Source organism: Macaca thibetana, chromosome 7, assembly GCF_024542745.1.
Source record: "Macaca thibetana thibetana isolate TM-01 chromosome 7, ASM2454274v1, whole genome shotgun sequence".
NCBI lineage: Eukaryota > Metazoa > Chordata > Mammalia > Primates > Cercopithecidae > Macaca > Macaca thibetana.
This window is the reverse complement of record NC_065584.1, coordinates 132,117,319-132,141,244: the sequence shown is the minus strand read 5'-3', so window position 1 is coordinate 132,141,244 and position 23,926 is coordinate 132,117,319. Positions and strand designations below refer to the sequence as shown.

Here is a 23,926-nt window from a genome sequence, read left to right as displayed (position 1 = left end):
CTGTTCTTTTCCTCCAATCCCTCATAAGTAGTTGTTATATATTAGAAAGTTTAAGAGTTTGATCTAAAAAATAGTTAGAAGTGCATCGTTTCTAAATAGCTAACCTTAAACTCATTATGTGTTTTGTGGCATAATTTTCTCTTAATTCAGGATTAAAAGGTAGCTGTTAGGATATAGGAAACTGTAATAATTAGCATAAATATATATTATGCTAACATAATATCCCAATAAAATTATACTAACTTAAATAAGAACACATAATTTGTTCACAAACCAAAAATATCTGCTTGATCACTGTTAGCTATAAAAAGAGACTTTCATGTTTGCTTGAATTTTTTTTTCATTCCATCTTGGGGTGAAGCACTCTTGAATGACCGACTATGTAAGAAATCCAGACAGTCTAAGGAAACATACTACGTATTAGTTAAGAAAATTGTCAAATTATCCGAAGATATTTGAAAATATTTAAATTAGACCTAGAAAAAGAAGAGCAAATTAGTTTATAATTATTGAAATTAAACTTAACCTTTTAATGCAACCACAGACATCTAACAATTAATTAAAAAATGTTAGTTTAAGAGGTATTCAAGTCTGTTACATGCTATAAACACAGCTATCCCAGAGTAAGGTAAGTCAGAGTGATTTTGAAGATTCTGTTGCTTTAAGTTAGTGCTAAGGCCTTTGAACATTAGTTGTTTTTAATTAATGTTTAATTAATGTTATGGAATTCAGTGGCACTGTGAAAGACCAAGAAAGAAAAGGAGAAAAAAATGGAATTACTAAAGAAAGCAAAGCAGAAAGAAGAATGAAGAATGATTATAAAATTGTTTACAACGAAAACATATAAAATGAAAATCAACCGATATAAATCATAAATGACAATGCGCTGCCATAAAAACTGATTGGAAACCTGATACCATAGTTTAGTAAGCACTAAAGAATAGATTTTTTTTCCTAGAGTAATATATCTAATAAGCTAACTCAACAGGCAGCTATTTTATAACTGCTCCTATTACGGGCTGAAAATGATAGTTATGGACAAGCATTCTGTTATGTTTTATTGCTTGTGGCATTCAAGCAACTTAGCATCTCACATATCCTTTTCAGATTGCATTTTGAATGGAAGCTAAACAAGAGGCTGGGAAAGGTTCCTAGACAAAACATCTGATATCAGGATATTTGCAATTAATGAGTTTTGTTTTTTGCTGCGGTGACCCTTGAAATTTCCTGAAATCCAGCACGCTCTCTGCTTCTTCAGACAGAAATCAACACAGATTAGATTGTCTGAGTGGCTGCTTCAGCAGCCTTTTCTCCAACAGCTTTCCACCTCTTTTATCTTTTAAGGAATGCACTCAGATATAACCACAGAAAGCCAGAGAGACTGTGGCTAGGGGCGGTGGAGGTACAACCGCAGAAGCTCCAGTGAGGCTCACCTCTGGAGAACCACATACTCCTCAGTGATATTAAGGATCAGGTTTCCATGCAGTTAGAGATGAGGTCCCTGCTGAGGCCTTACCCTTTGGGATACCCGATAAAGGATCAGTAAAATCAGAAGTGTTTGGATCATCTTGAACTACAAATTTCCGAGAGCTTGTCAGTTTAGGTCTCCAGGTATCAATCACTTTAGGTGTGATTTCTGGGATACTTGCCATTGTGGTAACAGAAGATGAAGATACCTCCATGTCTGTGGTGGCAAACAGATTTTATTAATATGGATAATGTCAAGATTTTTTTGATTGGTCTGTTGCATTTTTAAATAAAGTTTGAGTAAATTTCATGAGAACGTTTGCTCTAGGATTTTGTAAAAACACGCCTGAGGAAGCTACATCAAATTCTTTCCTTTCAAGGGAGTGAATGAAAACTGAAAATTAACAGTAAAGACATATTAAGCAGATTTCAAAATTAAAGATACTCGAAAGGCTCTTAGGAAAGCCCCTGTGGTTACTAATGACACTCATGAAAAAGGTAATATAATTCCCAGGGCAGATTAGTTGCTGTTTCTTCCTTCTCTTGTGAGACATCATTTCATTTCTTTTTATGCATCCTAAAAAGCACTTTCACAGATGGTTAGAAAATCTATAGTCTTTATTGGGGAAGAAGCTATGATGGAATTTTGTCGGAAAATATCTGGTTAAGTCTATGAAGAGACTTGATTTTGGATGTGATAAACCAGCTCTGCCTAAGAGGTTGTTACTAGTGGCCTCCTGTCCATATGTAGATTATTCACTACACTGAGGCTCTGCCCCCGACAGTAAAACACCGAAGGAGGGACAGACTTTGCCTGTACTCTCCAAAACTGCTGGGGAGTTTCTTCCAAAGAGTTAGCAGAACCTAATGCAAAGGCAATGGCATTTACAAACTGAACGAGGATATTCTGATACATAAGATCTGCCATCTTTTTCTCCCCCTGAGGAAAGGAATTGCTGGTGAGTTTTAGAAGCAGCAATAGGACCGGGAGTAACTTAACCTTTTAGCATGTCTAGTACTGATTTCCTCCAAATAGATTTTCCCTCAAAATGTAAGCCTACGCTTTTAGGCTAAAACCTCAGAGACTGCAATTCTGACTGGTGCAACGATTACAGAAGAAGGTTCCAAAACAGGTACAGAGAGGCTTGGAGAGCCCACTGAACATCTTAATACATCAAAAATCAGCTTCATTCCACTGAAGCCTTTTTCACACGACCGAGACCACAACATTCAAAGATTCGCAGGATGAGCGCAAACCATTCAAAGATCTCTAAAACTTTTAAATACACATTTATGGGAAATGTGTATTTGTTTACTAGGTCATAGGAAAGGTGAGGAGAGATGGGGAAAAATAATGAAATTCCGCCATCCATTAAATACAGATGACCAGAAGAAACATTCACAATGCAAAGAGGTGAGAAAGAAGAAAGCTTGGGTGGGCGTGCGTGCAGCTGGAATGCAGTCTATGTTAGCCCATTTGAATTTTCTTAAAGGATGTGGCTTGGTCAATGATGAAGTGTTAACATGCTATACAAGGGTGAAGTGCTCAGTAAGAAAAGTCTTTTGGTACCATCAGTGGGATTATGAATCAAAGCGGAAAAATGAAGGGCTGCCAAACTGCGCAAAAGGAGGGGAGAAGGGGCTGAAAATGCTGAACTGAAGGAAAGAAAAGGTTGTTAATTCAAAAAAATTAAAAAAAACTAACCAGATGTTGGACCGCCAAATATTTTGTAATCTGGTGTAGTTGAAGTAGGCAAAATTTCTAAAAGAATTAAAGGAACAAGTAATCAGTGAAAAGTAACCAAAAGAAAGCAAAAATTTATGAATTCCAATTAACTAAAAAAGTAAAAAAAAAAAAAAGACTATAAATTAAAAAGATTAACCTACTGGTTAGACTATCTCTCTCTAGATTTCCTACAAAATTGTAAATGGTGAAGGAAAAAAAAAGTAAGCCTCTTTTCTAATGTATCCCCATGATCAAACAGCTCAGCTTTTGCGAAGTTTAAGTTAAAATGCTAGGTGGTATGTGTCCTGAGTCATTAAAAAGACTGATTGTAAAATAATGTCCACGTGCAAAGGTGGTCAAAAAGCAGCTCCAGGTGGGAATGGAAGATTCTGTCTTACCATGGCAGTCCCCTAGATGAGCTGTGTTGCCGAATTCTGTGTCTTGCTCGTATCCTTCAGCACTGTGGTTATGGAAAGCAAACAAGTCTTCGGTTAACAGCCTTCATAGGAACACAAGTGACAACCAGAGCAGAACCAAGAACACAGACTGATTAGTAAGAATGTGCAGAGAGAAAAAAAAAATTAAACATTTTAACATAACTTGCTAAAATGGCTATTTCTGTTAAAAACTAGTGAACTAGAATGTTGAAGAGAACAGAATAGAATTGGTTTTTTCTCTCCATCCATTTCCCTTAAGTATTATTAGGTCTACCATTTCCCTTAAGTATTATTATGCCCTTCCTTCTCACATCTCCTGGTTTTCATTTTCCTGTTTCTTCCGTAACAAAAAAACAAAAAAACGAAAGCAAGAAAGCAAGAAAGCAAGCAAGAAAGAAAAAGTAGTGTAATTGGAAGTTTTCCACAATTTCTAGCTTTAGAGACTCTGGAGAGGATAGTTCATCCTAGCTCACGTGAGAAAGTGTACTTACAGCATCCCTGGGGTCACTCTACCACAGGATCCCTGGCTTAACCAGCCACAATATGGGTCACGAGATGCAATACAAGACCTGTATAACACCAAACAGAATGTAACTCGGATTTTCTCATCATCAAAGGTTTTGATGCTGCAAGACCCGGGGTAAGTAAAGAAACACGAGCTTACTTTTTACATGATCCATAACGCTCACAGCGACTGAGGGGGATGCGGACAACGCAGCTAGAGAATGCCACATATAAAGCGTGGTGATCTTTATCCAACTGTAATGAGATGACCTTTTTGTCTTCCTCATTCTCAGCACTGCACCTATTTTGTGGGATACATTTTGAAGCCATATGTTTAGTCAGTCAAGTGTGGTTTGGTTTAGCAATTACTGAGAGCTGGGAAATCATAAGGAATATTCTTGGTAACAAACCAGGCAAGTACATAGTTTGGGAAATAATAATTACGTGATTCATCTTCTACTTCTCTGCACGGTTGGTTAAATTTCAGGCTGGACAAAGGGTTTTTAAAGATTGCTTTCCTGTTATGATGATAGAAATGAATTGCATTTGTGAAGGCCACATTTGACTATAGAAAAAAAAGGATCGTGTTTTAATGCATTTAAATTTTCCTGTGTTAGATGGTTCTGGTTCTCTCCTTAGTCCCATTTCTCTCTTTTATTTCTTGTTTTTTAAAAATGGTCTAAATATTCTCTTACATATTAATGATAGGAAGGAAATGCTTAACTAGTATTACATTCTGTGTATGTATGTGCGTGTATATTTGTGTGTGTGTGTGTGTGTGTGTGCAAGCTCACAACTGTCTGCTGCATGTAGCATCTTGGAATTATCTGCAAGATAAGAGAGGTGCTGTTAAAATGTTCTCATAGTCTACAGGTGAAAAACAAGGGCTGAATGATTTTTAAACTCATCAACCGTTCACCCTCCTTGCCCTAGTAGGCTCGGGAAAAAAACAAACCCAAGATTTATTTCAATGAGAAGAAAACACAAAACACTATTATGCCAAACCATGGCTAATTTAGAGGGCCAAAAGGACACGACTAGATGAAATACACGCCGGAAATTTTTGAGCAGTACTGAAGGGCATTCTCGTAACATACACCTACTTTGCATGGTTGTAGGCTTCAATCTCTTCCAGTAACACGCTGTCGTTCAAAGAGAAAGGACTGGTCTTTGCCAGAACTTTAAGCACCACGCCAGCTTCAGAGCCAACAAAGATGACTGTGTAGTTCTCGTAGGGTCCGGCAGAATGGTCCACTGCGATGGCTGTCAGTCTGTACCTACGAGAGGCGGCAGCACAGATCAGAAGGGGAGGCCAACGGGCAGAGAAAACGTTGGATAGGAAGGAGTGTTTCCCATACGATCTCACCTGACCCGAGTCTTTGTGAACCAGGGCTCATCGGCAATGGGTGGAACAGCAGAGTCCATCAGAGGATGAGATTTGATGAATGACAGGGTTTCATCCGGGAAATCGATGGAGGTTTTATAAGCTTCAGCGAGGCCGTGTTTCGCACAACAGCCAGGCCTGAAAGGAAAACAGCGTTCTTTTATGCTCTTGACTGCCCCTGCCACACCATGTACTGTATCTAAGGAATAAGTGCATATTCTCAGAGAAGAGGTCAAGGGAGGAAGGAGAGTGAGTGAAACTAAAGGAGCAATGCTATGCCCCTGAACTCAACGGGCTCTCCATTCACACTCATGAGCTTGCAGGTCACAAGGCTATATCCGCTGGCTCCGTCTGAGATGCTGCAGAGAGACAAACCCCTTCCTGGTGTGGGAGGTTGGCCAAGCTGCTCCCTGAGGAGGGCTTCTTCCAGTGACCGGAGGGTTTTGTTCAAGACAAAACCCTTTTCGACTTTTTTATTTACCTTGGCTTTGGGACTTTGTCTTCGGGAACTGCTGTCCAAACAGAATCTGGAGTTTTCTGTTCCTTAAACCGTCCTTTGAATACTTTTTCAATGTCATCCATGCTAAATGCACAGACAGCGGAACCAGGGATGCTGAAAAGGAAGAAAACCATCAGGAAGAGGCTGGCGACACGGAGCCTGTCTTGGCTCTGATGGGCATGTACAGAACATCTGTGCAGTGCTGGGGTCCTGCGCTCACCTGTTGAGCTGTGTGGTAAACACCCCGACCACAGTGGGGATGCCATTGATTTGTATTATGTCTGTAATAGACTGCAGAACATCAAAGTAGAAAAACGAATCTCCAGGGACAGAACAGTTCAGCCGAGCCTTCAGAAATGAAGTCCAGTGTTTCTCCAGGACCCGCTGGGAGCCACCCATGTCGTTTTTACAGATGCGGGCCACGCGGGAATACACAGCCTGCCCAACAGACAGAAGCAAAGCGATGGGGTTGTGAGCATGGAAAGGAATGGAAACAAAATGATGCTATTTAAGGGAGGGACAAAAAATGCTAAAGATACATCTGGTTCAAAAGAATCTAGCAGTCTTCTCTCTAGGGGTCTGTCCAGTAAGAAGGTAAACTGGATTCACCTATGGAAAAAAAAAAAAGAGCCACTGTTTTGCTAAACATGCTCCCCAAGAAGTGAGCTATCTGCCTTGCTGAATGAAAACCATTCCAGCACTTGGTCTCCAACTCTGCTTCCTGTATTGTTAATGAAACGTGTCGTCTTTCAACCTGGCATAGAAGGGGTTGCAATACTTTAAAATCACATGGGCCTTCACTGAAACACTAAAAATTGAATGGGGTCCCTACTTTCTATCCTGCCTTTTGACACTGAGAAAGAAGAGACTATGAATGATTTTCTAAAGAGTAAAAAAGAAAAGCATCCATAGCTCAAGGGTACCTGTAGAACACTCTCTGTGGCTGCAGGAAAAAAAAGGAAATCTTCTCAAAACTCAAGGCTGGTGTTCCCACTCAGGTTATTGTTCAGATGTTTTCCAGCAATTATTCTCATGACAAGCAACCCACCTCTCTGCAGTTGGCCCTATGTACACTGAATTGAGAGCTGGAAAACATGCCAAGGGAGCATCCTTAACTCTATCACAGTGGTCTCAATTTCATGCAGTACAAGTCCACGATTCAAGCCAAATGCATACACTTGCCTTGCCTAAATTATTATGTTCGACAGCAATTTCTCGAAAGAAGAAATAGACATAGTTTCCGTATTCTATGGCATGAAGAAAGTGTGGCTCTGAAAGAAAAATTAAAAACAAACTGGTTCCTAAAGGATAATTCAATTAGCATAAGACCCCGACTGCAAGGCATGACTGACAGATGTTGCACAGTTACATTCAAGCCAACAAGAACTCCAATCTGCCAATGATTTTGAGGAGTCCCAATATGGGTGTGTTCAAGCTTCAGGGAACCCGTCGTCTCTAAAGTCAGCTAATGGACTGTAAAAAGACCTACAGGGAACTGAACTATAGCAAAGGTCTTTGTTTCAACAGATTTATTCATTAACCTATTTAACTAGGGAAGAAAACCTCTTACACTGAAAATAAAAAATCTTGATTTCTACACTCTGAAGAACAAAATGGCTCTCATACGGACTAATCGATTCTCTCTGTTAACTTTCCAAGATGGGTAAATGGCAAATAGTATTATGTGCATTTAGAAGGTTAGACAAATTGGTACACACAGAGATGAAATCTCCCCCTGCTTTTTTTTTGAGGTCACCTGGGATAAACACCTGGATGAACTTACTCTCCTGAGGTGGCTACTAGTCTCCTCATTCCCTGTCAATGCTCCTGTTCACAACCAAAGCAGTGTTTACGTGTTCTAAATAAACAATATAAAGTCATGTGCTGAACCTCTCGATGGCTGTGGCTGCTGTCCCCACTTGGGCCATCCACTCTCCTGGTGACCCCACGACACTGCTCTTCAAAGGTACCTTTTATCCATTTGGAATCATATTTTATTGTGCGGAGGGCAGATCCATCACCCATGCTTCGATAAATAACGGCATCACTGGCCAAGAAGTCAGCCACTGTGGCAGAATACAGCTTCCCATCTGAAACCAAAGTTATAATTTTGGTAAGATAACCATAATTATCCTGCAGTGTGTTTGCTTCAGTAGCGTGCTATGCCCTTTGCAGTGCTCTCACCAGTATTACCATTATCTATACAAATAGGGCTGCACCTGATACTCACATCAATGTGTGACAGGTCAGCCATGGGATTATCTAATTTTACAGATGAAGGATCTAGGCATCAAAAAGTTAAGCAACTTATCTGGAGTCACTGGCCTAGTTAACAACAGGGTGTCATAATACTTATAGTGTGCACTGAAATATCCTTGTCCTTAATTTTTTCTTTTTTTCTGGAAATTTGTGCATAGATTTTAGCCTTTCGAACACTTAGATCAAGGTGGGTATCCAAGTTATTAACTTCTACTCTTCCATTACATTCCTTTTTTGCCTTCAATGTCATTAATCATTTATATTCATTAGGCTAGAGGATCTTACCAGCAAAGAGGGCAACATTGGTTTGTCTGGCATCAAATGGGCATCTTGCCAGGCCACTAATTTCTTCCCCATCATATTCTAAGGTACTCAACTACAAAAGAAAAATAAATAGCCAGTGTCATATCTATTCAATGTGCCTGTCTGAAGGCAATACTGTTTTATTTGTATTAAAATTCCATTTGAAGAATTCTGTCTTTATTCTTTCATAGCACTAGAGATAAAACAAATTACTGGAAAGCAGAAAGGTTTCAACTCTAACAGCATACCAGTGAAGGGAGAAAAGTTGATCAAAAGAAGCACATCGCATAAAGTATACTTACCCTGTAGTATCTACACATGGGATTGAATGCATTGGTACCACAAACAAAAACCATCTCATCGTTTCTTGGAACAAATACTTTGATAAAGTTGTGGCATTCATCCTAAAGAAAGTAGTAGTAACATTAATATCAGACATTCAAACGTGCTGGCACTGTGGTATCAAGCCCACAGAAAGACTAAATCTAGCAAACATTTGTCTGTTTAACTCACTTTATGCTTGCCTTTCATAGCACAGTTTTCTCGATCCTGTTGTCTTGATCGCCATGTCAGTTTCTGTATTAATCAAGCAAAACCAAAGTTCAGTTTTTAAATGGGAACATTTTCGGGGGAGGGAGTGGAAAAATTAATCAGGTTCAGAGGGAATGTAAATAAATTTGCCAACTACAGTTGCTCACCTTGCTTGGTATTACTTCTGTTTTGGGCATTTCATTTAAGTTTACTGTATAAACTTGATCCCTATTGGAAATAAGGCAATAAAACATATCATGTGAATACATAAAAATGTTAAGCTGCTTCTTATTTTATTTTTACAGATCTGCCTTTATTGTGTTTTAGAGATCATCTGGATTTTCTCTGTCTCAAACAAAGTCAACAAAGAGTACTTTTTCATTAGTGAGATGCTTTTATACATCACTGTAGTCAGAGACAAAGAAAGCTCTTCTCTCCAGGCATGGGTCAAACTGCTACTTGGTATTAGCACAGACATATTTCTGATATTTGCTTGAATAATTCTAAGTTAAAAACGCACAAAGAAAGGTTTTTTTTTCCCCTGCTGCTTTAGGAAAAAAGAATGGTGTATGATTTCTTGATGGCAGTAATAAAAAAGCACCGCTGAAGGCTTGAGCTTTGTATTTTGTTCCTGGTACACAACACTGACTCTTCTCAGTGAATATTTCTGGCTACTTGCAATTTTTTATCACAATCACATATTAGTTTTTCATGAACTAGACACATTAATGCAAGCACCACTAGAGAAAAGAATTTTAATCTAATAAACCAATGAGAGGAAAATTACCTGCCAGCAATATAAAGTGTGTCTCGAATTTTCAACATCAGCTGAAAGTCCAGCCTGTGCTGCGATTCATTGCCTGAAGGGCGTCCTCTAAAAACCGGATATTGCCTTGAATCTGCAAGTAAAAATGGGCTAAACCATCATTCAGGATTATGGAGCTGAGGGATCAATAAACAGCATTGATTAGCCGTATATACTTGTTGTAGAAGGGTTTTAACTAAATTCCTCTCTTAAGGTCTTGAATATAAATGAATAAAAGGCAGTGAATGTCAGCAAATGGTCTTTTTCTTTTAACTCAACATATATAACCTATATACGGGTTGCTGTAGAAAAGCGCCCAACAAAACTGTCCCGTTTTCTCCAAACACTAGGACATGATTACTGATAAATTCAGATGCAAATTCATGTTTAAGACATAAAAAATCTCTGCCTCTTTCTGAAAATGAACATGCTTAGAAAATGAAAAACAGAAAAGCTTCCTTCTCAGAATAGAAGACTGTTCTTGAGACGACTTACAGTGATAATCGACAGTATTAAGGGGTTCATCATCTTCAGGAAAGCTGACTGCCCTCAACTGGGAAACCATCAGCAGCAGTATGTAGGCACAAAGCAGGAAGACCCTCATGGTGGGCCAAGGTGAAGTCAGGGTAGCCCCTGCTCAGAAATGCCACTGAGCTACCTGGAAAACAGAAGCAATTTGGAAAGATCGCTATGCTGCAATGAAATAGGTTTCTTGTTTGTCATCAGCTCAGTTTTCACCATCAGCTCCCTCCAAATCCCCTCTCCCACCAGGAATGCTGGCAGTGGTTGATTAGGTATCGCCAAAAACACAGGCAAAAGGTGGCAGCATGCCAGTCCTGATTAAAGCATCTGGTTGAGCATATTGAAGTTTTCAGCAAATTCACAAGAATTTTGGAGGTAATCGTATGTCATCACAGCAGAGTCACCAGAACCATGAACAGAAATGCTAGCTGCTGACTTGGCAAGAAGATGGGCAAAGTTGGGATCAGAATTTTAATTAAATTCCAATCCTCTTCCCTTCCCCCAGTCCTGAAATATATCTAATACAGCTTGTCTCTGCCCCCCATAAAATGCTCAAGCTGCCTCAAAAATAGCCAGAGGGCTGATGATCCTGTCATAATCCCTCCTCAGCTCTTTGCTTATGGTGTTGCCAAATTCCCAGCATTACCCAAGCATTAGCCCTAAATTCTTAAGTCGAGTATTTCCCTATGCTTAGCAAGACCAACATGGAGACAATGACATGAATGACCCTGAATCAGGGTGAAAGGGAATTAAAAGAAATACAATGATTCCATGATAGCCAATCAAGCAAAGCAAGGCAGGGATGAAGTGGCACAGCTGACACCAGGCCACTAGGGAAGTCCACGTTTTTACATAAAACCATTTGGACACAAACCAATACCCTAAGTACACCAGTCCTTTTAGCTTTATTGAACTTCAGAGCTGTAGGGGTCCTTAGGGACCATCTAGTCCAACCCCCTCATTTTTTCAGATGAAAATCCAAGGGCCAAAAATAATTAAAGGGCTCACTGAATTGTGTGGAGCTAGTTAAGGCAAGATTGGAGTCCAGACTCACATAATCTGGGTCCCTGTCCAGGCTCATTTTCACCAAATGGAAAGGGGAACATAAATGACTGAATTTTTTTTCCTTCAAAAATACAGCATTACAAAAACCTGTTTGGGAAAATGGATATATTCATCATTTTTATTGAAGTGATGTTTCATAGGTGTTAAATTTAATCAAATTGTACATTAAATACGTGCAATTTGTTATATATCAATACCTCAATAAAGCCATCAAAACACAGCATTAATTGCATTATAATAACAGTAAAAAATTTAAGAGATCTTTAAATGTTATTAGCTTATCAAAAAGATAAATGAGGGCCCTGTTGGGCCAATGAGATGGATATTTTTGTGAAGCTGTAAGTGTTCTACTTTGCAACAATACACCCCTCCCTCAACCAAAACTGTCACTTCCAGCTACTGTTCTGAACAACAAAACATTTACTTTATCATCAGTCTTACGTATCTAAGAACTTTAGGAGAGATCATGAGAGTCACTGCAAATTCCAGGGGAGTCCAACCACTAAATCAGGTACTTACTGTGCCTTTTTTATGGACTTCAGGTGAAGCACACAGATATGCATGCTATCCAATGCTCTAAATATTTCTCTAACTAAAGTACAAGTCAAGTATATGTGAATTTTAGAGTCCCAGTTTTTCAGAAAGAGAATAATATATTCCAACAGTTTTTTTTCGTGGATGATCAATCCAGCAGTACGTTAACGCATTTAAACTGCCTTACAAAAAGCAGGTGGAATGGAAACTGTGGTGGCATCATTTTGTACTAAAGTTAAAAGAGTGTGGACTTTGGAGTCAGTAGGACTTGGGCATGGATGAAATTATACCACATACTAACAATTGGCCTGGGAACGTTCCTTCAATCTCTTTGAGCATTAGTTTCTTGATCTGTAAAATATGGATTTTACTCAGCACCTTCTGAGTGAAAAGGAAGCTAATGCCTGGCACATAGGAAATTCTGAGAAAAGTTAGACCTCTCTACCCATTTCCTACTAGAAAATCCTGGGTATGACTAGATTGACTGTAAGAGTCTCATCAGGGCTTGGGGAAAAGATATCCTAAAATATTAAAGTTATTTGGCCAGTTATTTTTCACAACTAGTTATTTTAAAACACTAAAGGACTACTTATAGAACAAATTTTACAACATGTGCCTATGTATTGGACCTGGAAAATAAAGTAATAAAACAAAACAAAAAAGCAATCACCGATAATCCTACTATCCTACCCCAACAACCACAATGATTTGGTTCTAGTTTTTTACTACCTCTACATGGTTTCCATTGTCCTGACAAGATGGTTTTTCCCTGTTTACCCCTTTTTCTGAAGGAGTGTCTTCCTGTCTTGCTTTTCCATACTGTTTTGATCATTTATAAATACCTTCTAAAGTTGAAGTAGTATAAAAGTAAAAAATGTTGCCCTAAGAACTAGCTTCTGCTTTGACACCGGTCCCAAACATCATCATTCTCTAGATGGAAAGTCACTGAATCTTTCTGTTGGGTATCAGGAAAAATAATTAGAAATACCAATTAATCCCAAAGACGTGTAGAGACATCTGCATTGAAACAAAAAGACTGTTCTGTGTCTCCTTCTCCTCCGTGACAGGTAACTGAATGGCTCACATCAGGTAAGCAGAGCCTCCATGTCCCAGACAGTGGGCGGGGAGGAGCCCTCAACAGGAAGAGTGTCTCTCAGCTGTGATCCCAGCACTGGGGCTGAGGATGGAATCACTGCTGACTCACTAGCAAGCACCAAGCTGCTGGCTGAGCTATCATTTCCTATAACTCATTCATCTGACACTGCAGAAAGCAATTTCTCCCCATGCCCCACCCCCTACCACTCTAATCCTCCCAAAATAAAGCCCTACCACTAACTGCTTCCTGTCTCTGCATAAAGCTGTATTTTTGAAAAAAAAAATACATTCAGACTTGCCATAGTAGTTACAAATGGAGGCATTTAATGTGATACATATTTCAAAGGATGGGTCGGGGAGGGAAGAATCTGGAAATACCTGAAAGCAATGTACCAGAAAGGGGATGTCTTTGCATGTAAATCCCTCAGACTACTTAGCTCTGACTTTATATAAGAAGATGTATCAGGAGTCCAGGGGTCAGTGAAATCATGATACTAGTTATGTTGAAAAAAGGCAGGCCAAGCAGCAGGATGAAATGTTGGAAAAAAAAACATGGATCTTGAAGATTAGAAAAATCTGAGTTCAAACTTGTTTGTGCCATTTACTTCCTGGCTCTTGGACCCTGTTTAAATTAACTTCATCTCTTTAAGCCCCAGTTTCATCAAATATGAAATGGGAATAACTGTCTTTATTACCTCATAGGCTCTGTTTAGGATTAAATGAGATAATCAGTACGAAGCATCTAACACAGAGCCTGCTCCACAGTAAGTCTTTAGTAAATTTTAGTGAATATCATCATGTCTATTCTGGTTACGTCCTGTCTCACAAAAAGGTGGAAAACAAAAGCAATGTTCATTCCTTCATCTTGTACAGATATTTGCCAAACTGTTTATGTATACCGTCCTAACAACGACAGGAGCTTTCTTAGAGGATAAGGCACAGCTTCACAGAGGGACAGGCCTCCTAAAAAGAGGAAACCGTCTTCCTCACATGCAAGCTTAGGGTAAAGAACATTCCTACATGAAGTCATTCCTGTTTGTGACACAGTCAGAGAGCAAGAATGCCTGACTAGGTATGTTTATTCAGTATTCAGTTTTTGGTATTTTATATGAACTTCTCCCATACACTGTTAATGTTAAATACTAAATATGATGAGGAAAGCTCTTAATGGGAGTTCAGAGCTGCCAGAATAACCAGGGCATGAGTGACAGGATACTTGGGAAAAGGGAGGTACATGGAGCTTAGCCCCAAACTCAGCATTTGATTTTGCCTTATGGAAATTTGATGATTTTATATAATATTTACGTTTATATTATTATACATAATATATTATTATATTTATATTATAATATACTGTTACATTTTTATAATTTTATGTTTGCTAATTTCATAGAGCTTAAGGCTCTATAAAAATGAGAGTATAGCTATAAAGAAAAGTCAAACTTCTGGCAGTCACAAGTTTTGGACCCACCAAGAAGGGAGTACCAGTAAATAACCAAAGGCTATCATCTTGCCCCCTGACAAGCTACACTCTAGAAGAGGAGAAAAATGTGAGGTAAACCATGATTTACAAAAATTCCAATCCAATCCAGTAAGCTAAGTCCCAGACTGAATGGATATAATCTCCCACTCCAGCTGCTTGCCGGAAAAGATAACACTTCTTGAGAAAAAGATAACATCATCCAGAGACTACAATTATTTACATACATTGCTCAACATTCAAGTAGAAATTATCAGAAATTCCAAAAACTGCAACTGAGAGAGAGAGAAAAAAAACACAATAGAAATAGGCCCACGGGTAACCCAGATATTAGAGTTACCAAATATATGTTTTGAAAATAACTGTGCTTTTTTTGTCCAAGAAAAAAAGATGACAAGATGGAGAATTTCACCAGAGAACTGGAATCTATAAAAAAGAATTAAATAAAAATTCAACAACAAGGCTGGGCACGGTGGCTCATGCCTATAATCCCAGCACTTTGGGAGGCCGAGGTGGGTGGATCACGAGGTCAGGAGTTCGAGACCAGCCTGACCAACATGGTGAAACCCTTTCTGTACAAAAAAGACAAAAAGTAGCCAGGCATGGTGGTACACGCCTGTAATCCTAGCTACTCAGGAGGCTGAGGCAGAAGAATCACTTGAACCGGGAAGGCAGAGGTTGCAGTGAGCTGAGATTGCACCACTGAACTCCAGCCTAGGTGACAAAGAGAGACTGTCTCAAAAAAAAAAAGGCACAATAAATAACACATCTTCTTAATAGATGTGTTTAGCAACATATTTGCCAGAGGTGAGAGAAGATTAGTGAGTAAGAAGACAAACAAATAGAAATTATCAGACAGAAATATGGAGAGCAAAAAGTTTGAAAAAGACAGACAAGAGAGTAAGAGACATAGGATTTTGTGAAAGAATTAACATACTGGAGTCCCTGAGACTGCAGAGAGAGAAATGGACAGAAGCAATATTTTACAAGATAATGGCTGCGCACATTTTCAAAACTGATATAAGATTATAAGCCACACATTCAAGAAATTCTAAGAAGTTCTAAATATAAGGAAATAACAGTTAAGACACATTATACTCAAAATGTTGAAACAAGGAAAAATTTTTAAAATATTGAACACTAAGATATATTACCTTCCAAAAAGCAAGAATAATACAGACAGCTGACTTATCAGTAGAAACAATGGAAGCCAGCAGGCCATAGAATGACATTTTTAAGTTGCTGAAAGAAAATAAATTTCGAGCCTAGAATTCTACAACCTGTAAAAATAGTCTTCTAAAATGAAGGCAAAATAAAGATGTTTTATACAAATAAAAACTCAAAGATTTGTTGTTACCAGATACAAACTAAAAGAAATATTGAAGGCAAGTTCTTTGGGCAGGGGAATTTATAGGGAAGGTTAATGCAAATTTTTAAACTTAAAAAAAATTTATTTTGTACTTTTAGTAGAGATGAGGTCTCACTACGTTGCCTAGGCTGGTCTTGAACTTCTGGCCTCAAGTGATTCTCCCACCTGGGCCTCCCAAAATCTGGGATTACAGGCGTGAGCCACCATATCTGGCCACAAGTTCTTTTTATGTTTACAGCATAGTAGCCAAATTTGAAATTAACAAATCCCAGATGGAGAAAGTGGTACACAGTCTTTGTCTTCCTGAAAACTAGATAGCTCAAAGGAAATGAGAATGTAGAAATGGGGTAGACCTACTTTATCACTAGCCCAAAGAACCCAGAGAGAAACCATGTTGATTTGAAAGCTATCCCCTAGCTCTCGTCCCAAGATGTCACTATGCAAAGAGGATCTGCTTAGACTCTCCTATTCCTCCTGCCTCAGGATCTGAATGTGGAGTTGCTTCCTTTTAGTTTCCTGATGAGTCTTCCAGACCTTGTGCCTCCATGATCTTACAAAAAGTCTTTGGTATAAGTCCTGCCCCTCCTCCTCTCTTTTACCTGATAGTTTCCCAATCATGTTCTCTAGCTTTACAAAGACTTTACTAGCCTCAGCCCATGGTTCCATATGGGGATTTCCGCCTCAGAATCATAAAGTAAAGCATCGTGTGCTCTGATGCTATCCTCTTGTTCTTCCAGCTTGCTCATACTGCTCTACTTTCTTCTCATCAGGACCTTCAGCTCACTAACTGTTCTCTTCTCTGCTGGTCATTAGTCTTCTCTGATTTTGACATACCTCTTTATCCATCTTAGGTACAATAGTCAATAGTCAATCATGTCCATTATTCTGCCTGTGCTGCTGACTTCTCCATCCTCTGTGTCCTTGTCAGCTTTTCTTGCAACATCTTAACCTCGAATGAACTCTGCCACTCACCTTCTGCACCTTCCCCAGAGCAGCTGAGCACTAGTTGAGACAACTACACTCTGGGACAAGTTGCTAGTAATATAACAGAATTCTTTGTCATCAACTACAAATAGCATCAAAAACTCCATGGAGATCCTATGTTTCTCAATTATATTAGACCACTCCCCGAATCCATAAATGTAAACTTCCCACTTTCTTTAAGGCCCTGATCTGCTGTCTCCATACTCTGCTACTTACATTCTTTCCTCCTGACCCACAGCTTACTTCACATAGAACATGAAAGCTGTAACATGGGAGCTTCCTCCGTTTTCTCCTTTCCCATTGCCAAATACATCAACTCTTTTTCATGTGCTTTTTAAAATTTTTATTTTATTATTATTTTTTTTTGGACAATGTCTTGCTCTGTCACCCAGGGTGGAGTGCAGTGGTGCAACCTTGGCTCACAGCAACCTCCGCCTCCTGGGTTCAAGCAATTCTCCTGCCTCAGCCTCCCAAGTAGCTGGGATTACAGGTGTGCACCACCACGTTCAGCTAATTTTTATATTTTTAGTAGAGGTGTGGTTTCATCATGTTGGCCAGGCTGGTCTCAAACTCCTGATCTCAAGTGATCTGCCCACCTTGGCCTCCCTAAATGCTGGGATTACAGGTGTGAGCCCCCGTGCCCGGCCCCCCATACACTTTAAATCCAATCTCTTCACTCTTTTCTGGAATAAAAAGACGCTGATTATATTTCTCTCTTTTTGGTGTTTTCTGTAACTCTTAACCAATTAAATACTGTCCATCAGCATTGAAATGTGTCCATGTCTCCCTCATCACACACACAAAAGGAAAATACCTTCTGTAGCCCTGAGCCCACTCAAGCTATCACTGGGGTCTTCACTGCTCTTTACTGGCACTGAAACAAATTTTGCTCTTCTGCTATAATTTCCTCACCTCCTGCTCATTCTTCTACTTTCTGTGTTCTAGCTCCTCTCTCAGTAGAGACTGATGATCTACAGGTACCTAAAGGCAATGGACATTTTCCAGTCCTATTTCATTTGACTGCTCAGTAGCTTTAGATGCAGTTGACAGTTCACAGCTTTTCCAAACACCGCCTTTCCTTGCTTTTCCTCATACCACATTCTTCTGATGGTTTACCCACCTCTCTGTCTGCCTGTTTATCTCCCATTCGTTTTCTAGATACAACAAGAATGATCTTTTCAGAATATATACCTAATCACGGCATCTCATAATCCTCCAGTAACCTTCTATTACTCCTAGGATGGAGCCCAAATCTTTTAAATGTGGCCTTCAAGGCTTTTCAGGTTCTGAGTCCTGCCCCCTCTCACAAGGAGTCCTGTCTCACCTTGGGCCTCTATCCCTCTTTTTCCTGTGCTTCTACCACCCTGCCTCTGTTTTGAGCCCTGGAATATGTCATGCCACCTACCAAGCCTTGCTCATGCTTTCCCTCTAGATGGCCCTTTCTGCCTCCTGTCCTTGGCCTAGTTAAGTCCCTCTAACTTTTCAGAAACTAGGGAAGATTTTTTCAGTCCCTTGGGTCAAGTATATCTCACAGTTGTCAATTCCCAAGACAACTGTGAATCACCTGTGAATAAAGGAATAAACAGAAGAATGAACCACGTGTCCTGAATCACCACCTCCCCGCTGAATCTCTTAGTGCAAGGTTAGCATTTTGGACTCCAGTCTAATTTAGATTGATTTAATACCGCTAAACAAACAACAGAGGACAGCAGACCCAGGGGGGATGGGCCCCCGGCACTTCCACTTCCCAAGAGCGTGGACTCTTTAAGCTGAGAATGCTGTAACTAACTAAAGGAAGAAGAGGGGGTGGAACTAGATCTGTGGTACAAAGAGCACCATTCACTCTGTAGTCTAGGACATTTCAGGGGGCACTGCTCACACTGTAGTCAATGAGAATGATGGCACCTGGCGTTACAGGAATTATCCATTTACCAACTATGGATCATGAGAGCCTCCTGAGACTAAACAAAAAAGGAGCAGTGGGTTTAGGTAAGTTGAGAGAGAGCAAAGAGAAGCACGTTGATTGCTATACCTTGGAGCCTACCAAGACAAGGAGGGTTATAACTTAACATCAACTATAAAAGGGAGGTTTAGGTTTATATAGCATTCGTGTGCCTAGATTCTAAGCAGTGTGTTCTGGGCAGGGCTTTAGATCTTAATGATCACTGTCAGTATTTAATCAGAATGGTATAACAGCTTGGCTGACACCACAAGCTTTGGAATAGAAGAAGGTAATATCCACTGAATTGCAGGCCTTCTTTCACCTTCCATGCATGGTAAGAAGACTAGGTTATTAATCATCACTATATATAAACAGATTCCAGGAGACCCCTAAGTAGAGCCGGGGCAGGCTACCCTGGGCCCTTCTGAAAAGCATGGGTGCTCCTTGCCTCCAGGCTCACTAAGTAACTCTTGGCTGATGTGGTGTTTTAAAGGAGCAGAGGCTTTTCCATTTAAGAAATCACCACTGCTACTCCCCTACTCCCACCCCTACCTCATGCACACAGGTTCTGTGTGCAGGTGCCAAGTCTGAACAAATACATACATCCTCTCTCACTGTGGGCCATAAGGAGATTGCTGAAAGGCCCTTGACTCTGAGACCCTTCCTCCTTCTGGGAATGTGAGTTCCCAGGTTAGAGGAAGAAGATTCTAGCACTGTTATGTTACTGACACTTTATAATTAACCACCTAAAACTCTGCCCCATGGCATGTGGAGGAAATGACGAAGCAGCTCTGTGACTCACCTTCCACACAGCCGAAGCCCTGCTGACACATCAGAATCTGTGAAGATGTGCATTCTGATAGGAGCAGTGGAGACTCACACCATGAGGAACAAATCAGGGATGATTCTTCTCCCACCGACACTGGCAGCAAGAGAGGAAAGAGGCCAAGAACTAGGAGATCTGGGGTCACAGACTGGCTAGGTGGCCAGAGACAAGTCACTTCACCAATCTGGACTGATTTTATGCAATACAAGCAGGCTGCTAAATTACAACTGTAGAAACCTGTTTTTTTCTCTAAGAATCCATGTTCTCCTGACAGCTGGAGGGATTCCTACTTCCCCTATCTAGTGGGATACACATCCTGGTGTAATTCGCACTGCTCCAGGGTTCTTTCTCCTCAACATCCAAGCATTTCGAGTCACTATCATCATAAACAAACAGCCATTCCCCTGACCTTGAGGCTGCCTCTGCTTTCTCTCTCTCCCACTTCCTTTCTCAGCCAGGCTTCTTTGAAGAGAAGCCTGAGTCCATATTCTCCATTTTCTCACTTTTCATTATATTTGTAGCCTACTCTAGCCTAACTTTAATGTCTATGCATCAACCACCTAATTGCCAAATCCAAGGCAATCCTCATTTTAAATCTTCCTTCATCTCCTTGAGGCATTTAATCTCACTGGTCATTCCATCCGATCTTCAAACTCCACCTCTGACTCCCCTAGTTCTCCCCATCTCTCTAGCTGCTCCTTTTCATCGTCTTCCCAAATTTGTCTTAACATGCTTGCCCGTTGGATGTCGTTCTTCCCAGTTCCATCCCGGGTCTCTAGAGATGTGCTCACATGACACCTACCTTCTTCACTACCACCAGTTCCCTAATCTCAGATCACACGTCCAGCACACACCACACTCCTCACTTCCAATCCAGCTGTCCAACTCCCCGCTAGATATTTTGACTTTGGTAAAATATAGGCAATTTCAATTCAGTAGTCTAAAACTGAACTTAAGATACTTTGCCTTGATGTCTCCTCCTGCTGAATTTCCTGCAGAGCATAGGTTTAGAGCTCGGAGTACCTGGCTTCAAATGTAAGCACTACCATTTACCAGCCATGTGACTTGGGGCCTGTTACTTCACTTTCAAACTTTCTTGTTTTCCTGCCTGCAATGAGGATAATAATAGCACTAATATTATTATGATGATTGAATGAGATAATCTATATAAAGCATGTAGTCAAACCCTTTGTGCCTGATAAGAATCCAATAATTAGGTTGGGTGCGGTGGCTCACGTCTGTAATCCCAGCAATCTGGAAGGCCGAGGTGGGCAGATCACTTGAGGTCAGGAGTTCGAGACTAGTCCGGCCAACATGGTGAAACCACATCTCTACTAAAAATACAAAAATTATCCAGGCATGGTGGTGTGTGCCTGTAATCCCAGCTACTCGAGGGGCTGAGGCAGGAGAATTGCTTGAACCCGGGAGGCGGAGGTTGCAGTGAGCTGAGATCGTGCCACTGCACTCCAGACTGGGCGACAAGAATGAAACTCTATCTCCAAAAAAAGAAAAAGAAAAAAAAAAAGATTTACAACTATTATTATTGTTATTGCTATTTTTCATATCCTTCTCAGGCACTTGTGTTTTAAGCCTGGGAGTCTTCCTAGACGGCCCCCTCTCCATCATCCTCTCCTTTGAACCTGGCAGTACGTCCCATTGCTTCTATCTCTTCATTGGTCTAGAATTGACTCTTCATTGGTTTCTGTTCTCCTAGACCTCTAGTGCATTCTCCACAATGCCACCAGAATGATCTTTTTTTTTTTTTTTTTTTTTTTTTTTTGAGACGGAGTCTCGCTCTGTCGCCCAGGCTGGAGTGCCGTGGCCGGATCTCAGCTCACTGCAAGCTCCGCCTCCCAGGTTCACGCCATCCTCCTGCCTCAGCCTCCCGAGTAGCTGGGACTACAGGCGCCTGCCACTTCGCCCGGCTAGTTTTTTGTATTTTTTAGTGGAGACGGGGTTTCACCGTGTTAGCCAGGATGGTCTCGATCTCCTGACCTCGTGATCCGCCCGTCTCGGCCTCCCAAAGTGCTGGGATTACAGGCTTGAGCCACCGCGCCCGGCCCAGAATGATCTTTCTAAAACACAAATGCTATCAAGTTACATCCCTGTCTAAAAGCACTTTAATGGTTCCCGAAGGCCTATGTGTAAAGTCTAAATTCATTTCCAAGATTTACAAGATCCGTCACAATTCTATTCTTGCCAGCTTCTCCATTTCACCTACTGATACGTCCCCACCTGGATCCCAAAGCAGTGTCTTCGGCACACGCTATTCTTTCTAAAATGTCCTTCTTGAAAACTGTCTATTCACCAGCTCAAAACTTACCTGGCCCTCTCCCCTTTCTCATTCTTCCCTCTTCAGCCACACTGCTCCGCTCAGGACAGCTAGTCATACTATGATATTGTATAAATACTTCTATTGCAGAACTTATCACTTCACAGCAATGTTACTGATTTTCACATTTTCTCGGGGCTATGCTACTCAAGGGATCATTTTCCTCTTTACTGCCAGGATCAGACGCAGGGCCTGGCACCTGGCAGGTCCTCAGTAAATACTTAATGAATGGAGGAATAAAGAAAGAAGGCAGAACACTGACAGGACTCTGCTGTGGCACACAGGCCACATCAAAATGAACAGCTCTCCACCATCAACCCAACAGCGAATCTTGAGTCTACCATCATTCTCCTGCAGCACTGGCACGGCATCCTCATTAGCCTCCAGTTCATGAGCTTCAGGTGCTGCAAAACCAAGAGGTTCTCTATAAAAGGCAACAGATGCCTCTTTTCACACCTACCCATCATTAACAAACTGCCCACCAGAAATGGGCAACACAGGCCAAATAACTAAATGATTTCTGTCAACCACCCCACTTCCACTACTGAAATTCCTGCTTACTTTGCAGCTTTCCCAGAGCAAAGGGAAGAAAAGCAGGGCTATTCCTGAGATTAGAGAGTGGGTATATGGGACTGGCAGAGAAGGATCCTATGTGACTCTTCACTACCTAACAAACAAATATAAAATGAAAATCAGCTTGACTAATGGCTGGGTTATGCCTGAAATTCTGCAATGGGAAATTCTTTTCTTTGGCCAATGGCCTTTCTTCCAGTTATAAATTAAGTAACGATAGAACATACCATAAGCCAGAAACCAGTATGAAGACATTTATAAGATCTGATCTTACCCAGCGAATCAGAACATGCTGGATTTTGACAGAAGAGAAAAAAACGCAGGTGGCAGTAGATACCATGGGAGAGAAGAAAGGGGAGGCTGAGGCTATGGAAGTCTGGGTGATCCTTATTAATGCCTTGCTCTTAAAATCAGTGCCTTACTCAAAGTTGGGTCAATTTTATTTGAGTTATATTTTATGTACATGATAAAGCTGTCGACTTAAGTTTTCTGAAAATTAAAAACCTCTTATGCAAGGTTTTCACTTTAAGTCTGGATTTTCTTAAAGCAAAGCACACGAATATCTGAATCAGTAATACTTTGGTCACATATTAATAATTCAAAAAGGAACTGAACTTAACAAGAGTTGGGTAGGAAGGGACAGAAAACAGGATCTAACCTGTCTTTGCCAATTCTAAGCAAACCTGGACAAGAATCCCAGGATCTGACCTCTGATCAGAACCATTGCTCTGGGGACCACAATTCTAGCGACAATTTGCCTACAAGTTTTTGCCTGTCTGCCCTAACTCAAATTGAATAACATTCATTTTAAAGCAAAATTGTCCTAGAAACAATCCTCATTAAAAGTGAAAATAATACAAGAAACTAATGAGAATATGAGCCTGATACATAAGCAGAAAATCTGCTATCCAGGAAGATGACAAAATATATCAGCCTCTTAAGATATCAAGATAATAACTTGCTTTGTGAAAATATAATGCATAAGGAACCTTCTACTCTCTCTCTCTATATATATATAGAATGTGATAACCTATGTAAAGCATGTAGCCAAACCCCTTGTGCCTGATAAGAATTCAATAATTAGGTCGGGCGCGGTGGCTCACGTCTGTAATTCCAGCAGTCTGGGAGGCTGAGGTGGGCAGATCACTTGAGGTCAGGAGTTCGAGACCAGCCTGGCCAACATGGTGAAAGCACATCTCTACTAAAAATACAAAACTATTTTGTATTTGTGTATGGTATGTCGTTTACACCATTTGTAATGTGTGTGTATATATGTACACACATACACA

At 40.4% G+C, this 23,926-nt stretch overlaps 1 protein-coding gene across 21 annotated transcripts in view; it reads right to left on the bottom strand.

The window, feature by feature from the left end:
* The window catches only part of SEMA6D (semaphorin 6D), a 583,866-nt gene that overhangs the window by 3,949 nt on the left and 555,991 nt on the right, over nucleotides 1–23,926 (bottom strand). For 6 of the 21 annotated variants that reach the window (XM_050797148.1, XM_050797150.1, XM_050797145.1 and 3 more), the window contains 17 exons: nucleotides 10,411–10,573; nucleotides 9,898–10,009; nucleotides 9,278–9,338; nucleotides 9,093–9,155; nucleotides 8,882–8,983; nucleotides 8,562–8,652; nucleotides 7,988–8,107; nucleotides 7,200–7,288; nucleotides 6,238–6,455; nucleotides 6,000–6,131; nucleotides 5,501–5,656; nucleotides 5,238–5,411; nucleotides 4,295–4,435; nucleotides 4,122–4,199; nucleotides 3,592–3,692; nucleotides 3,173–3,229; nucleotides 1,517–1,684 (listed from right to left, as the gene is read on the bottom strand). In XM_050797148.1, coding sequence (XP_050653105.1) covers nucleotides 1,517–1,684; nucleotides 3,173–3,229; nucleotides 3,592–3,692; nucleotides 4,122–4,199; nucleotides 4,295–4,435; nucleotides 5,238–5,411; nucleotides 5,501–5,656; nucleotides 6,000–6,131; nucleotides 6,238–6,455; nucleotides 7,200–7,288; nucleotides 7,988–8,107; nucleotides 8,562–8,652; nucleotides 8,882–8,983; nucleotides 9,093–9,155; nucleotides 9,278–9,338; nucleotides 9,898–10,009; nucleotides 10,411–10,519 — 1,972 coding nt within the window. In that variant the 5' untranslated portion in view covers nucleotides 10,520–10,573. Of the gene's footprint in view, nucleotides 1–274; nucleotides 401–1,516; nucleotides 1,685–3,172; nucleotides 3,230–3,591; nucleotides 3,693–4,121; nucleotides 4,200–4,294; nucleotides 4,436–5,237; nucleotides 5,412–5,500; nucleotides 5,657–5,999; nucleotides 6,132–6,237; nucleotides 6,456–7,199; nucleotides 7,289–7,987; nucleotides 8,108–8,561; nucleotides 8,653–8,881; nucleotides 8,984–9,092; nucleotides 9,156–9,277; nucleotides 9,339–9,897; nucleotides 10,010–10,410; nucleotides 14,422–19,708; nucleotides 21,482–23,926 lie in introns of those variants that run through there. The other 15 variants (XM_050797152.1, XM_050797153.1, XM_050797160.1 and 12 more) reach the window with 10 other exon arrangements.